General features: G+C 33.2%; 3 protein-coding genes across 6 annotated transcripts; all 3 read right to left on the bottom strand.

Annotated features, from left to right (window-relative positions):
- Window positions 1-206: 206 nt before the first annotated feature.
- Window positions 207-4,193, bottom strand: LOC106354023. Of its 4 annotated transcripts, none has more exons than XM_048736037.1 (7): window positions 3,736-3,975; window positions 2,895-2,961; window positions 2,701-2,783; window positions 2,464-2,586; window positions 1,625-2,371; window positions 1,330-1,546; window positions 207-1,238 (listed from the first exon to the last, which is right to left on the bottom strand). In XM_048736037.1, the coding sequence occupies exons 3-7, from the start codon at window positions 2,776-2,778 to the stop codon at window positions 622-624; spliced, it is 1,782 nt and encodes a 593-aa protein (XP_048591994.1). In that variant the 5' UTR covers window positions 2,779-2,783; window positions 2,895-2,961; window positions 3,736-3,975; the 3' UTR covers window positions 207-621. The 4 variants fall into 4 exon arrangements, with proteins under 4 accessions (XP_048591994.1, XP_048591993.1, XP_048591995.1 ...); XM_048736036.1 differs by having other exon boundaries at window positions 2,906-2,961; XM_048736038.1 differs by lacking the exon at window positions 3,736-3,975 and adding an exon at window positions 3,056-3,318 and having other exon boundaries at window positions 2,906-2,961.
- A 3,034-nt stretch (window positions 4,194-7,227) lies between these two features.
- LOC106354022 (ACD11 homolog protein) lies at window positions 7,228-8,499 on the bottom strand. The gene is given in 4 exon segments (XM_013793864.3): window positions 7,228-7,582; window positions 7,677-7,980; window positions 7,982-8,014; window positions 8,111-8,499. Coding segments are annotated over 4 exon segments (783 nt in total). The 5' UTR covers window positions 8,450-8,499; the 3' UTR covers window positions 7,228-7,475.
- Window positions 8,500-9,836: 1,337 nt separating this feature from the next.
- On the bottom strand, window positions 9,837-15,722 carry LOC106354021 (protein NRT1/ PTR FAMILY 3.1). The gene is made up of 5 exons (XM_013793863.3): window positions 15,482-15,722; window positions 15,179-15,396; window positions 14,856-15,091; window positions 13,239-13,562; window positions 9,837-10,828 (listed from the first exon to the last, which is right to left on the bottom strand). Exons 1-5 carry the CDS (start codon window positions 15,582-15,584, stop codon window positions 9,931-9,933), a joined length of 1,779 nt encoding a protein of 592 aa, XP_013649317.2. The 5' UTR covers window positions 15,585-15,722; the 3' UTR covers window positions 9,837-9,930.
- Window positions 15,723-16,566: the final 844 nt, after the last annotated feature.

Genomic DNA, 16,566 nt, shown 5'->3' with positions numbered 1-16,566 from the left:
AAACCCTTATGGGGACATGGACAAGGATAGAATTACTAACGTACCGGTAACAAATCATGTGTCCTGTAACTTCGAAGATATCAAAACAGATTCACAAACCAATGCTTCAAAGTTTCATATAATCAGTGAGCCTCACATCAGCTTACACAATTCAAGACATGTACGAAAGAGTATATATATACATTATATGAACACTGGAGGTAAACTCAAGGTAAAAGAGATTTGGTTTTATTTGATAATACATAGTTTACATGAAACGAAAGATCCCACCACACCAGAAAAGAAAAACAAATCAGTTCTCTATGCTAAAGAAAGAAAAAGATAAAATTAATTCTAAGAAAAAACACTGTTTAGCGTCTAAAACACCTAGCGAGGTAATGCCATTACCTACCCTTCTATTGCACCCAAAACCTGCAGCTTGTATTGAAAGCTCTAATGCCTATTGTTACACATACACAAACGAATTTGGATGCCATGACGAGCTAAAAACCTATAAATCCCAAAGAAAATCTTGCGAGTCACAATAATCTAAAACCCAACACCAACACCGCATTATGCAAATGCCCCATATGTACCTCACAAGACGAAACACACACTCCAATCCCCAAAGCTGATCAATCATCATCTTGACATTACTAGGCCGGTCAAAGGCTGCCCAACCGAGGAGCCGAACACAGAGTCTCCCATGAACTTGCCGTTCTCACAGTCCAAGGGCTTTTCACACGAGAAACCATCAGTCAAGCTAGGCTTGTGGGGACAGCAACTGACAATTCGATTACGCTTCCTCCAGCCGACAACGGAAGAGCTAAACAGAGAATCTCCCATGGAACTGCACTTCTTACAATCCAAGGATCTTTCACGCGACAAACCTTCAGTCGCGCTAGGCTTGTGTTTGCAGTAACTGGCAGTTCTTTTCCGCTTCTTCGATGGCTCCCAGTTTAAAGCAGAGACTAAGACGTCTTTTAGAAGATCTGGAACTGGCTTTCTAGTAGATGGCTTACTGGATGTAGATACCGGGAGAGAGATGGTGGGTTTAGCTTCACCCTTTGGAGACATCACACCAACACCAACTTCAGATAGCTTCTCATCATGTTTCACCTCGACCTCTTTCTCCTTCATCAAGGATAAGACAGAACTCACGATATCAGATCTTGATTTTATGTGTACCCACTCATCTGACGACCATTCCATAGACTGTCTAAGATCACTGCGATGGAAGGAAGACATTTTCTTTTCACCTGAGAAAACAACCAACAAAACAACAGTTAGATATATATCTTCAACAAATCTACTATCATACTTCCATTCACATGTAAAGTCTTAACTCACCTGGCAGGTAAACTTCAAATTTCTCTTCTGAAACTTTATCCACCACGATCCCTTCCCACCACCCATCACACCACCACACATCCACAGGCATACCAACACCGACAGCACATACATTATTTTCGTTGCTGGGCTTCAGAACTGGGCGTACAATCTTCCGTCCTGCGGTTCTAAGACCCAGTTGATCACAATCAGCAACACGAGAAGCCAAAATCCACTCCTGCAACCAATAAATCAAACATGTTAACACAATGGAGGGTAGAAAACAAAACTGAAGGGTGGGTTTCCGAATATGTACCTCTAGCTTTTTAGATTCATCATCTGCATCCGTAATGTCTTGGTACTGGACCTTAACCTTGTCCTTGTGTTTCTTCACTATCAAAGCCTTCAACCAACAACCTCTGATGCCACTATCTTGGGAAAGAACTTCAATCAGAGAACCCTTTTTTAGGTAATAACCATCTTTTTCTTCCTTGCACATAGAAGCTTCTAAAGCCTCCACGTCAACAGAATCAGGGCTAGCTTTGCAGTCATCTGTGATGCCATCTGCAGAACGGCGCCGTTTGGATCTAATTCCAACACAGCCAACAAGAGAAGCTCCTGTTGCTGAGTCAGTGCCAAGTGTCTGAGCACCTTCACCCGACTTAAGAATGGAAACATTCAAGTATCTTAGCATTTCTTGTCGCCAGTAGCCTTGTAACTGCGTGATGTCATACGGCTTTAAACCATCATCTCCATATATTTTCTGGCAGAAGAAAGGTGGTAGCTGAACAGACATTGGCAACTTGAGAAATTTATCATAATGCTGAGGACTGAGGACAGTGGCCAATCCATCTATGCACTCGATTTTGATATCTTGAAGACAGAGAGAAAAGAAAATCTCTCTGTCAACAGTTTCATCAGGCAAAACAACACCAACTTCATCAGTTTTGTGAAACCATCGTACCACGACCATCTTGTTGCCTTTGGAATCCTCATAAAGGTCTTCCAAGTATGCGACGAGTCTCTTGTTTTGCTCCGCTAAAACATACACAAATTCATTCACCTGCAATGAAAAGAAAGGTCAGTTTTTATCCAAATGAAAAGAAACATAATATAACTACATACAGAAAACATCACAAATCAATAGAAACTCACCGAGACTTTGACACCATTCCGGGAGAACGACGGATAATGCCTACGCCGTTTCCTGCAAGTCCAAGACGAACCCATCCAGGAAAAATCAATGGTCGGATGAATAGGCTTTTGATATTTACCACTCTGAAAAGAAACAAAAAAGAAGGAGATTCAACATATTGTTTTCTAACAAGGAACCACTCTGATACGCGAAGAAAATTTTAAAAAGAAATCCTAAAAGTTGATTGAAAGCAATACCATAGAAGTGCGAATGTTGAATCCTCCAGCAGCTTGTTCAGTCATGGTAGTAGCCGGTACATCAGCTACATGAGGCATCTCACCTAAGAAATTGAATAAAAAATAAGAAACCAAAAGAGATCAGCAAAATTTCAACACATGTCATCTCAATACAACGGAACTTAAAGAAGAAGAAAAAGTCAATTGGTGCAGACATGCTCAGTACCAAAAGGTGGAGAGCGGATCTGTCTGCAGCAAAATTTAAGTCATTAATAGATTTAGCTGCAAAAGGCGCAACGAAACGATGTAAGAGTTCTAACACAAAGAACAAATCTTTCCACTAACATATCCTGCAAACAAACAAACAAATAAGTACCTCATTAACCCTCTACACAAGCCTTTGGTTTAAAAAGTCCTAGCAGGCAATGTTTTTAAAAGCGCTCTCCAGAAGCTAACTTTTAGAAGGCATGATAAGGTTGTGGAAGCTCGTGAGTTTAAGTTTTTTTTTGTCAGAAACAAATTCAAAAGGTTGGGACTTTCTCTCTTCTACCAGAAGTCAAAAGGTAACTTTGGGCTAATTATAACGTTATCCTCTTCTTCCTCTTTTATTCTAAGCCGCCAACCTACAGGACTTGAGATCTAACAAACAAATCCAAAGGATTCACCAGAAACTCTCTATCAAATCAATAAACGCTAAATCTAAAATAAAATAAAAAACAGAGACTTTGAGATTTAGATTTAGCCACGGCTTCAGACCCTTCATGCTATCTTCTATCTCACAAGCGATCGTTTCAACCCTCTTAATCAAAATCATCGAACGAAACAAAAAGGGTTGCAAAATCGTATCAAAATCTCCTCATCCCAATGAAAAAAATCAAATTTTTTTTAAAAAAATCAAAACGAATTCGCAATCATAAAACCTCTTTTAGAGCTAATACGATTCCAGATCTGAGCTTTAAAACCCAAAAAGGACACCACCCAATACAAATCTAGAAAACACCACAAGAGAAAGAAGAAGAAGAAGAAGAAATCGAGATTGAGATTGAGAAAAATTACCCGAAACAATCGAATCGAGCCAACCCTTGACGTCTTCTACCGAACCAAGCTTCTTCAAGACGGAGTGATTCTCCTTCAAGGCGTATCTAAACGACATGCGCTTAGAAGAGCTCTTCACCCTCCCTACAACAGCCAGATCTACACCTCCGTCTTTCCTCTCCAGATAATAACGAGCCTCGACCTTCCCCTTCGCGTTCCTCACATGCCGCTCGTTCCACCCGCAATACGGTACCGTTTCCGACGACCACGCCATCTCTATAAAACCTCCCAAATCGAAAGAGAAGAAGAAGAAGAAAACAGAGAGAAGAAAGGAGGAAGGAGCAGAGGAATTTGAATAATATAAAAAAAAAAGAGGAGCTAGGGTTTCGATTTGGGGATAAGATCAAGGGTAGTGATTGGCTCCACGTAGATAGTAGGCTGTTAATTACGGTATTATCCTTTTGGAGTAGGTGAAATTACGAGAGGGCCATTGAGAGGCTTTTTTTTGTCTTTCTGCCACCACGATAAGGAAGGACCGGTTTGGGATTTTTAATTAACGGAAAAGGACATAAGACAAGTTGATGATGTTGTAATAAGTAGGAAGGAAAGCGCGTGATTTCGGGAGTTTTGACTCGCTCTATCTTTTTGACAGCTGTCTGTCACGTCTTCCGAATTAAAGATATTTTCAGTATCTGTTTAATTTATTTTGATTTGGATCGTAATAGAGTTTAGATGTGGAAATGAAATCACCTAGATCTTCAGTCTTTTAACTTTTTTAAGGATTCAGAATCACTTCATTTATTAGCAGTTATATGGATTAATTAAAAACATTTATGAGTAAAAATATCATATGAATTCTCGTAATTATCTGTTATAAAACTATGGATGTAATAAATGTTAACAGTTTTATAATTAAGTAACAAATTAATTATATATATATGATTTTATCTTTTATCTTATATTCTTTTTTCAATTTATTGATCCTAGTTATTTATACCCATTTATATTTTTTAAATTTAGATTCTGGAGTATATAATATTTTATCATAAGATGAGATGTTAGGATTTGTAAAGGACTTCGTTAAATAATCCATCAAGTAATTTGCGGAGATTTGGTGATAGAAATTTAACAAATTAAATAACATAAAATAAGACGGAAAATATTATTAAAAATAAAATATTGCTATTACAGTTTTATGGAAGTAAAAGGTATTTTAGAAATATTTGTTATAGGTTTATGGAAATTATAATATGCTCTAATCTAACTAGTTTAGTGTAATTAACTCACTCTATATAAGAAAAAATAGTGTGGTCTCTTTTTTTTTCTTATGCAAGCATTTTTTTAAAAATGATATCTTAATCTTTATTCTCAAGTTATAGTGAATTAAGTGCTTATTGTCAAACACTAAAGGCGTAGTCACTCTAGCTGAATTGTGGATAAATAGTTGCTTGTTTAGTTTTTAGTTTTGTACTTTTATGTGTTTTTTTCTACTGTTCTAAAGTATTTTCTAACCTACATCATCGTGATCGTTCGAGAATTTATCATCAAAATTATATGTCTGATTCTTGTTTTAGGTCAAACTATATATGTCATCGATCATCAAAAAAAAAAATATGCCGAGTTTCAATATAAGACTTTAATATATTTAAGAAACAATGAGTATATTTTAAATTGTTGGTTCAATCAGTACTACAAAAATGCATTTGAATTAGTCAATTTGATATCTTATATATTAAAACAGAAGTCACAACCTTGATTCACGTGTGATTTTTTTAAAAATTGACCTAATGGACCTATTCATAGAAATTCATACTACATTTTAATTCAGACTAATAATAAATAAAATTTTAAAATATTTTAATCATAATATCTTTTGATATCTTTTCATTTTAAATATAAATATATTTATTTTAAAAGTCTAACAAATCTGTTTGAAAAGATTTTTTCAAGATCTTCATTTTCGAAATTATATTTAAATATTTTCATTAATTTTGAAATTAGTTTAAAATATTATTATACATTAATATATTCAGTTATATAAAATCAAAAATAAAAAAAATCTATAATATTTTATTTATTATATAATCATAATCAATCATATTAAAATAAAATTATTATATTGAGCTAGATGAAATTATTATATTGAGCTAAATATAATAAAATTGTATTAAATTTATATATTTATATATTTTATTTTCGTAATTATAAAATATTTATGTTCAAAAATAAAATCTAATATGTTGGTAAGATGGGTTAACATTATCAAACTATATAATACATGTATAAAAATTAACATGTATTTCTATAAAGTTAATAATATAAAATCTTTGTAACTACTTTAATCATAATATATTTTAATTTTAAATATAATATATATTTATATATTATATTTTAAAAATTCTAATAAATATGTGTAAAAATATTTAAACAATAACTTAATGTATTTTAAGTTATCGTTTAGAAATGAAAATAAATAAATTATATCATATTTTATCTATTTTTATAGTCATGATCATGTTAAAATATAATTATTATACTAAAATAAATATGATAAATTATATTCAATTGATAAATTTATAAATTTTATTTTCATAAATATAAATTATTTATTTAAAATATAATATGATGATAGTACGGCTTAAAATTAACAAACTATATAATACATGTCTAAAAATTAACATATATTACACTTTTATATATACAATAATAAATTATCTAAAATGAATAAGCATAAAAATATTGGTAAAAAGAAATCCAGTTTGGAAATACGGGTCCGAATTTATCCTAAATTAAATACAAAATATTTTTTAAACATATTTTCTCATGAATATATTAATTTGCTTAATAACTAAATGCAAATACAATAAGATAAATATATAATAAGAAGTGGCAAATACATAAGGTTTAAACAATTAATTAATTATAACATATAAATTATAAAATTATTGTATTTGAAATAGTTATATAAATATTTAAGTATATGATTAACATTAAAAATATATACCATTTATGTTCTAAAACAATAATTTATTTATAAAAAAGTGAAAACAAACACCCGTGCGGTTGCACGGATCAAAATCTAGTGTTTTCTTAAATTTCAACATGCTATTGTGACGACAAAAAAAACTGCTATTGTTAGTTATTGGCCTCAATCTCAATTTAAACGAAGATTTGAGGGCGGCTGACGCGCACGAAGTTCAAAAGTTGGGATTCAACAAAGAATATTCGAACCAGATTCTAAATCTCACAGAGGTGTTACGTGTAATCTTCAATATATCAAATACGTTTTAACTTGCTGTTGATTCAGTCTAATGGTATAAAACTAGTTATAATTTTTTCTGTTCTGAACCATAAGCTACCAAAAAAAGACCCTACTAATTCTCCAATGAATAGTTCTCCAACTAACTTTTTAAAATGAAGTCTTACGTTTGTTTGAGAAAACTAGTTTTATGATAGGTAAACCCCAAAATCAAGATTCTCGTAATTGCATATGAAGTGATGAAGACAAACACCTTGATCACCAGAAGTAGAACATTAGAATTACTACAAGCACAAATTTGTGCATTCATTAGATCATAAACCAACAAGATAGTACTATGTTATTCAATAATGTTCATACTATTTTCTATTTAAAAGTTTGCCATCAAATCCAAAATCTAATTCAAGAATGAATTAAATATCATCGAGAGAACAATCATTGAGCTTAAGACGAAGCTACAATTTTAGATGTCCAGCGACTAACCTTTTCGTAACAAAATTTGCTACCAATCCAGTTTAATGTTCCTATCAATGTAAAGCTTGTCAATATACTCTATAATCGGCCTCGAAGCTTCCATGTATCTCCTCATGTTCTTCTCCACAGATTGATCTTCAAACCCATTAAAACAAAAAAACAAGTGAGATTCAAAATCTCCAAAAGAAAACAACAAAAACATCAAAAGTCAACCAAAACAAAACCTCACCTGTTTCATTAAGTCGTAACAGAAGCTGGTCCCTTGTCGGAAGTGTATACATTCCAGCGTAAACAGCTGTTCTAACGGCCCACGTGTGAAAGGGTGCACATACTTGTGTGTAAGCTTTTGTTGCAGCGTCTTTCAAAGAATAATACTCGTTCGTCATCAAAAATTGTTCGAAGATGGCTCGGATCAAATCTAAACCTAGTCTAACACGTCGGAGATTTCGCGAATAGCTTCCTTGTGTCTTAACCGTTTGATTCATAACATCTAGATCAATAATGTTATGTAACGTATCCAGGCCTGAACGTATCAAACGTTTTTGACGCTTCCACCAAATCTCTAACCTAATTTTTAAACAAAACATTTGTTCAGTTTCATAGGCTTATTAGGCTAAAGATTCGTAACAAAATATAATTAAATTGAGTTTAAGAGTTTCGAACCTTGGAGACGTACTCCATCTCAGCGAATTTGAAGGCGAAGCCAAGGCAGCCGAAGAGAACAGAGACGTGAGTACACGCACTGCAAAACGCATCGAGTCTTAATCCATCATTTGATACGACGCCGTTTCTGCCGATCTCACCGCGTTTTTGCCTCCGTGGTTTCAGCAAATCTGCCAGATCCTCGAATGCCTCCGTGATAACCAACAAAGGCGTGTTGAATCTAGCGTCCTCGATCATGTCTTTCTCCATATTACTTTTATCTTTCGTGTACTCTTCTTTGTTATATAGCTTCGCCGACACGGTTGCAAAGACTTTGAAAACTTCTTCTTCTTGAAACATGATGTGTCCGAAGAAGAAAGGAAACTTACGGGGAAAATGTAAGACGTGTTCTCGAAGAATAAAACTGCTGACTTGCGATGTGTGTTCTACTTTTACGGAACGTGACTTTTCGCAACACGTTTCTTTGCCTCCACGTTGCTTCTTTCACTATCATTCCATTAACCTTTTAGGCCCACTTGCATTATTTTCGGCTCAGTAATGGGCCCAGTTAAACTCAAACATGCATTTTTTATCCGGTTCGAACTGGTTTTGCTAAATCGGTTAAAATGTTTTTCTTTGAGATTTTTGGTCTTTCGCATCCTTGTGTTTTGAATTATTGTTTTTGAACTTTTTTAATGAAGTTAAATATTCTATATCGTGTTTTAAAAACGCGGAAATGGCTTTTATTCTTGCAAGACACTCCAGTATGGGTTGCAGTCGCATGTTCATGGGCTCTTGTTGTTGTGGATCAGCTGATGTATCAAACTTTGTATTCCTTTTTTGAATTAATATTATCAGATGGCGATCTAAAGACGATTCTTCATAACCACCATTTCTTTTGCAACTCTCACTGGTGGATGTTGATTCTCTGAAGATCCAAGAAAGATATAGTTTCCTATAACTCTATTTGCACCGGGGAGTCACTACGGTAAAGTTAGTTTGTGTTCAAATTGATAACACTTTCTGTCTTTCTGTCTTACACATACTCTCTCCATAATGCACCTTGCAATCCTATTTAAAAACAATTTGTATGTGTTTTTGTTCTTTTCTACAATGGAAAATACGTTCACAATGATTTGATAGTTAGCTATCTTTTTTCCAATTAGTTGTTGCAATCTCTAGCGTGGACTTCATGACCATGATCGATGACATGTTTATATTTAAGTGGTAAGAAATTTATCTTTACCGCTTTACTTTGGAAAGAGTTGCCATGAAAATCACTAAAAAAGGAGTATGCATGCAGAAGTCGGGAAATTAGAAGATAATGGATAACATAATTTTGGTTTCAGTGGAACGAATCAATATATTGGATTCATAATTGAAATTGGGAATTGTCCATGGCAATGATCAAGTGGATTGACAAGCATGTTCATCTGCAACCCATGACAGTAACTGATACGAGGGAGGTTTTCCGATGTGGCTGGAACTGGAAGCAACTTAGCTCGAACGTTATTGTCTCATTGCCTTCTTTAGCTTAATTTAACAAACATTAAAAACAGATATCGTATATGTTCAGCTTTTAGCAGTTCTTGTTTCAGTTTTTCTGATCAAATATATAAATTTTCAAAAGAATAAATTAAGTTTATGATCAAAATTTTCTCTTTAAATATAAACTCAAACTAAAAATTAGTCTGGTTTTATATGCTAAAGCAATTTTAGATCTGTTTATCCATCGTAAACACCAATATTCACAAAGTCATACTTTCTATTTTTATTGAGTTTATAAATATTATTACTACTGATTACATTACATATCCAAGAGAGCTAGCGCATGCATCAACTTAATTTATATTGGATAACTGCAATTCATTCTTAACCGGACTATTCTCTTCCTTGCTATGATGCACCTGAACCGGTTTATACGTGTAAATCTTGGCACACCAAAGATAATACACAAGGTTAACCGCTTGTAACACAGTGATCACCCAGTAAAAATACTCAAGCCTCCCTCGGTTCAAATTGTTATCCGGTAACCAATTGCTTCCATCCGGTTTAGCGCTGAATCTATGAACCAACGTCACGAGCAAAGTGCTCACATAGTTCCCGATCGAAATCGCCATCCAGAACAGCGCCGTCGCCGTACTTCTCATGCTCTCCGGCGCTTGGTCGTAGAAGAACTCTAAGTGTCCGATCGACATAAACGCCTCGGCGATTCCGTGGAGGCTGTATTGAGGAACCAACCAGAGAAACGAGATCGGGACCATCGTGTGCGGTTTATCCAAAAGCCCGTGGTCGATCGCGACGCGTTTGCGTTTGATCTCGACGAATCCGGCGACGAGCGTCGCGACGATCGAGATCACGAATCCGATTCCCATGCGGTGGAGGAACGTGATGCCTCGCTCGAGTCCGGTGAATTTTCTGGCGATTTTGACGAAGACGCGGTCGTAGAAAACGATCGTTGAGAGCATTGCGACGGTTGTGAAAACCGACATTGAACCGGCCGGTATTTGGAATGATTCGGTTAAATGCCGGTTCATGGTTTTGGCTTGTTGGAGAGAAAAGGTTCCTTGTTGGGCGTAGGCTGTGATTAGGAGAATACCCGAGGCTCCGATTGGGCCCATTCGAATCACGGATTTGAGTTCTTCGACCCGGTGGACTGTGCTTAGCCTCCATGGGTTTGGGATTTGACCCGGTTTTAGATTGTCTTGCTCTGTTATTATAGCTGCTTTGTCCAAGAAACTGTATAATGCCATAAAATCAGAGTTAAATCATAATAGTTACTAGAGATTGACCCGCACGCCCGTGCGGGTGTTAATTTTTACGGTTTTATAAATTATTTGTTATTTTATCATTAGTGTTATATATTTAAGATGTGTCGTCGTATAACTAATTGTATTCAAAATATTTGGATTGAATCGGGTAATAAGATTATTTTTGGTACAAATATACACTCTTTTCAGATACATTGGTTAATTAAATATTTTTATATTTCTACACATCAAAATCAAAATCATTCAGACCCGAGAGGATCCAACTCAAGCATCATACATAAATTTATAATATTCAAGTGGCGCCTAATTTAAAAATCCAAAAAAATTAATCCCGAAAGAAACTACTTGTACCTCAATGAGTATCCGAATGTCCATACTTAACTGATTTTGCAAATAGATTAAAAAGAAAACTCTTTCTATATATTTGGCAAAAATAAGAAAAATAGAAAGAATTTTTTATTTAATAAAATAGTTATATGAAGTGAAACATTAAGTGATAATAAATGTAATACTTTTTAATTATTTTGATTTAAATTATTATCTTGTTCATATAAACTATGCCTTTGAATTATGTGTTTTGCTATGTAATTTTTCACCAATTGGAACTAAGACAAAAGAAAGTTTTAGTAAAACATATTAAACCAAACTATTAACCATATGCAAAACTCGGTTATCTTACATTTTTATTTTTTTTATAATTGCACAAAGTTAATATTGATTAACTAATAAATAAAAATCTACATTATTACTTTTACGGTAAATATAATTAATGATGTGATATATTGTTAAAGTAATATAATTAATGAAATTACTAAAATAAAACTATACTTATATTTTTATACATTAATATTTGTTTTTCATAATTAGTGTTTTATATTTTAGATATGTCGTAATATAACTAATTGTATTCAAAAGATCCGGATCGAATCAGATAATATGGTTATTTTTGGTACAAATATCCAAACCCGTTTCAAATACATTGGTTATTTAGATATTTTAGGGTCATATACATCAGAACCAAACTCATCCAGACTCAAAAAAATTCAACTCAAAACCTACACATAAATTTATAATATTCAAGGAGTGAGTAATTTTAAAACAAAATAAAACGATACCCGAAAGGAAAGACTCGTACCTAAGTGGATATTTAGTGTTCATGCCTAACTGATTTTATAAACTAATATAAATGATATTTTTTATGTGTTTTGCTAAATTAAGTGAAACTGAAAGAGTTTTTTTTATTTAGTAAGCAATTATATTGAGTGAAAAATTAAGTGACAATGAATGTAATTCATTTTTATTATTTTGATTTAAGTTATGATTTTATTCACTAAACATGTTTTTGAATTATGTTTTTGGCTACGTAATTTTCCACTGATTGAAAAAAAAAATGTTATAGTAAAACAAATTAAAACAAACGCTTAACCTTATGCAAAACTCAGTTATTTTACTTTTTTGATTTTATAATTGACACAAAACTAATATTGATTAACTACTAAATAAAATCCACACTATTATTATTATGGTAATATAATTAATGATGTGAAATATTGTTAAGACAATATAATTAATATGAGTGAAATATGGAAATACAATTAATGTAGTACTGCTATCTTCGTTTCCAAACAATTTTCAGTTATAGTACTATTCATGTTTCCAAACATTACTAAAGTGTACTTCAGTTTTAATAATATAGATTAGTACAATTATATAGCTGTTACTTGTACGAAATGGGTCCAATAATCCAATTATTGCTGCGTATATGCCAAAAGCAATAAAAAGGATTTGTTTGTTTCTTAATGAATCAACGATTGCAAGTATGATTTATTTATTTTTATCCTTTTTACTTTTGAATTTTCATTTGTCTGGTTTCACTTTCACCTAGTGGACAAGTTGTTGTACGATTACTCAATTGTTTACGTTACAATATTGATTTACTCTTTCAGGTTATATTTTATAGGAGTTGCCATTTTATAATTTTATATATTTAGATTCTTCTATGATTCCTCGTGACTATCTGGATAGTGGATATATATAGTCAAACAGATACGCAATCTGAAATATATATACTAATATAATAATAGTGTGCTGATTGATACTATGTGAACAAATATATTAAAAAAGTTTTACATATGTGTTACTCTCATGTCTCATCACTTTAGCTATACTTTAGCTCTTTCCAAAATCATTGTGGTATCTCATTTTGTAACTACTCTTCGTTAATAGTATATCTAGTTTCCCATATGTGAATTTCAAAGTTATATATATCATAATGCCTTCACAACAACACAATTACTTTCAAAAGAAACAAAAAACTATATGGTGAGGGTGAACAATATAAATTGGAGAAAAAGAGTCGTCAATATAATTGTTAGTACCTCATGTGTTTGGTGTGGGTGAGTATACCACCTAAGGAGATAGGAGCATCAATCTCATCGTTAGTATATAGAAGAGTAGGATCAGAAACCATCATCAGTTTCCTTTTGCGGAAAGCTGCGACTGCCACTTGGATCAAACGGGTAAATGGACTACCCGATGGATCCAAATGACGGTAAAGCTTGAAGCCGCCGACAAAAGCAATGACGGATAAGAACATAGCTACTGTCGGGATGCCCAAACCTAAACCCCACCCAACGTTATCTTGGATGTACACAAGTACCGTCACCGCCACTAATGCTGCTGCTCCCATGCAAAAGTAGTACCTAATCATTCAAATCCATCGACAAAAAGTTTAACGGGTGTATAATATCTACAAAATTGTTTAATAAAATAGTTTCATCAAACACATGCTCATTATTCAGAAAAATGACTTTTAGACATCTATATAATTACTTATTTCTTTAGACTATAGAACTTTAAATACGTCAAAAAGGCTTAAAGGCTAGCTGTCTCTTTTTTTACATTAATAGCAGTGTTACAAAGTCATGTTAGCTAATATAGTCACGTAGGGTTCAGACAAAATACATTAATATGTTTCCAACATGTTGATGTTATTTTACCCAAAAAAACATGCTGATGTTAGGTAACCTTAGTATTATTTCATTTTTTTTAAATGTCTATGACAATTTTAACAAATTATAAAAGTCTGCGGAATCTACGAAAGGAATCTGGCTAATTATTGATATTTGTATGGGAAGATTACTAAAATAACTTCAAATTATGTTATTATTACTAGAGTAACTTATAACTTTTTTTAATTACTAAAATATTTTTTATGCCTACAATGCCCTTATTTTCTTTGTTAACAAAAAAATAAATTACAGAAAAAAGATTATTGGACGTCATCAATTTTTTTTTAACGAAACAGTAACATAAGTCTGCTATAAAAAATCTGCAATACTTGATGGCAATTTTAATAAACTGTTGCAGATTTATTGTTTACCGAAAACTTAGTATCGTAGACTTATACCATCACATACTTTCAAAAACAAGTCTACCTCACATGATGGTAGATTTGATTATACTCGCAGATTTATTTTACGTTGGCAGACTTTTAGTGGTAGATTTTTTTCCTATGACGACAGGTTTTGTAATATGTCGAAAGTTTTGTACTGGCATGCAGATTTATCTCGTAGACTTTTTTATAATTTAGCAGATTTTCTTTTCATGTTATAGCAGACTTATACTTTCTACGTTTACAAACAACAAACTTTCAGAATAAGTATGCTTCTAGTTACGGCATACTTATGGCATGCTTTATTCTAGTTACCGCAGACTTTCAAGGGATGGCAGATTTTTTCATCCAGAATCGGTTAACAACTTAATTGGTTAACTAATTAGTAGAAAAAAAATTATTTTCTAAAAGTAATTTTGCCTTAATTTATTTTTACTGGGAACTAATTTTTTAACCGATGGGGCATTTCAGTCTTACTTATGCATTTTCTATCTTTCTTTTTTTTGTGTGTTAATCTAGTCATTAGTCATAAAATGTGAGTTATTAGAGGTAATTTCCCTATTTGTATAGATATGAAGAAAAGTATATATAATATAAGTACCAGTTGAAGTAGTTCCATGTTTTGGTAGTTTGGTTAGGATCCGACTCGTCAAACTGATCCGCACCAAAAGCAACAACACAAGGTCGGATCCCACCCGACCCGAGAGCTCCAAGAAGAAGAGCTATGTACAGTACACTCAACTGTGCTGTGTCTGCTACTACACAAACCTCTTCTCCTGTACATGGTGGTGGCCTTAGCGTCGGAAGTATTGCTGATATGGTCAGTAGTGTCATCCCCTGTTTTGTTTATTTACTTACTCGTTAGAACCAATGGTTGAGTGACTTCTCATACATTTCTTGAATATAAGTTATATATTAACATACTATTTGGTAGATGATCGAAGCGAACGTGATGGTCCAAAAGCGGCCGGCGAAGGAGTCGGCGACAAAGGCACCGAGGAGAGGAGTGAGACTCGAAGTTCCCCCGAAGTTAGTGAGAGTGTTGGCTGCTTTGGTTAAGGGAAGGTGAAGCTGTGTTGTTAGATAGCTTATCATGTTTGCGTGAAATCCAATCACCGCCAACTTCTCACATATCTCGTTAGCTGATAAAAATAATCCATTTAATATTACTAGAGAATCTTAAATTTTGGCACAAAAGCTCATACAATAATTATAACGAACTCATACCAAAGATGAATGGCATAGTAATCAATCCTCCCTTTGGTCGACTTCGTTTCCCATGAAGCTGTTTTTCTTCCTCACTGATCTTGTTCTTGCTCTGCTCCTCCATGTTCTTCAGTATTACTTGTAATAGTTAGTTTATCAATGTTTATGTTTTTTTGTTTGTTGTAACTTGCAAGTGTTGGAATGGTATTAACCAGGGAGCATTATTTATAGGCTTTTCTGGTTTATCAATTATTGGGTACTTTATAGTGGCTATGGTCCGTTTAAGATCTATAAAGGAATACGACAGTGACGTCTACTGAATCATAGCCACGAATTAAAGCAGATTTGGTTTATGTGGACCGATAACGTTTTGGGATTCCGGTTCATCCATTATTGGGAATTCTTGTCAATCTGATTGTGCATTATTCAACGATATATTGTTTGGTATATTCGACTAAACTTTACAAAAAAATAACAAATTTAGTATTAACTACTAGTAATGTAGTAAAAAACAGTGTCTCTTTTTTTTGAGCAAACAGAGATAGATTAACTGAAAAGATGAGTTCATTCTACAATAGGAGTAGGGGAAGAGATCGAAACTAAAGCCGCTTTTGCCAATAAGTCAGCTTGAACATTCGCTAAACGCGGAACAAAAACATAAACTATAGATGTGAGGGAGTTAGCCAGAACATGAATGTCATGGAGCACACCTCTTAGAGCCACATCCGGCCCTTGAGGAAAAGCAGTGTCTCTTCTTTCAAGGAAAACATAATGAAACTAATATATATATATATATAATTTTTTGAATGACACTTAAATTTATCTATTTTATAAGATTTTCGTTGCTTAATTTATTTCATATATATTATAAAACTAAGAATATATATCTACTTCAAAAGTTTATCATATCAATGTTTAATTACTACTATGTTTATACTCACTGAAATACTAGACACTTATATATAGCTTATATAACAAAAAGCTTCGCTGAATCATACTGAAATTACAAACACTGACGTTATACAGATCTACGTAATCTCTCTCATTAAAACAATCTCAATCATTAAAACAGAAACATTTTTTTGAATCCAAGCTTTTTTGTAAAA

The sequence above is a fragment of the Brassica napus genome, chromosome A7, assembly GCF_020379485.1.
Source record: "Brassica napus cultivar Da-Ae chromosome A7, Da-Ae, whole genome shotgun sequence".
NCBI lineage: Eukaryota > Viridiplantae > Streptophyta > Magnoliopsida > Brassicales > Brassicaceae > Brassica > Brassica napus.
The sequence above is the reverse complement of the archived record's forward strand: the minus strand, read 5'-3'. Positions and strand labels throughout refer to the sequence as shown.

What these genes read in the sequence shown, in the direction of transcription:
- LOC106354021 (XM_013793863.3), bottom strand. Translation starts at nt 15,584, where the DNA reads ATGGAGGAGCAGAGCAAGAACAAGATCAGTGAGGAAGAAAAACAGCTT. An exon ending in TACTATGCCATTCATCTTTG is followed by an intron (nt 15,397 to 15,481) that starts GTATGAGTTCGT and finishes TATTTTTATCAG; the next exon opens with CTAACGAGATATGTGAGAAG. An exon ending in ACATGGAACTACTTCAACTG is followed by an intron (nt 13,563 to 14,855) that starts GTACTTATATTA and finishes TTGAATGATTAG; the next exon opens with GTACTACTTTTGCATGGGAG.
- LOC106354023 (XM_048736035.1), bottom strand. Translation starts at nt 3,988, where the DNA reads ATGGCGTGGTCGTCGGAAACGGTACCGTATTGCGGGTGGAACGAGCGG. An exon ending in GGAATGGTGTCAAAGTCTCG is followed by an intron (nt 2,372 to 2,463) that starts GTGAGTTTCTAT and finishes TTTTCATTGCAG; the next exon opens with GTGAATGAATTTGTGTATGT. An exon ending in ATTTGAAGTTTACCTGCCAG is followed by an intron (nt 1,239 to 1,329) that starts GTGAGTTAAGAC and finishes TTGTTTTCTCAG; the next exon opens with GTGAAAAGAAAATGTCTTCC.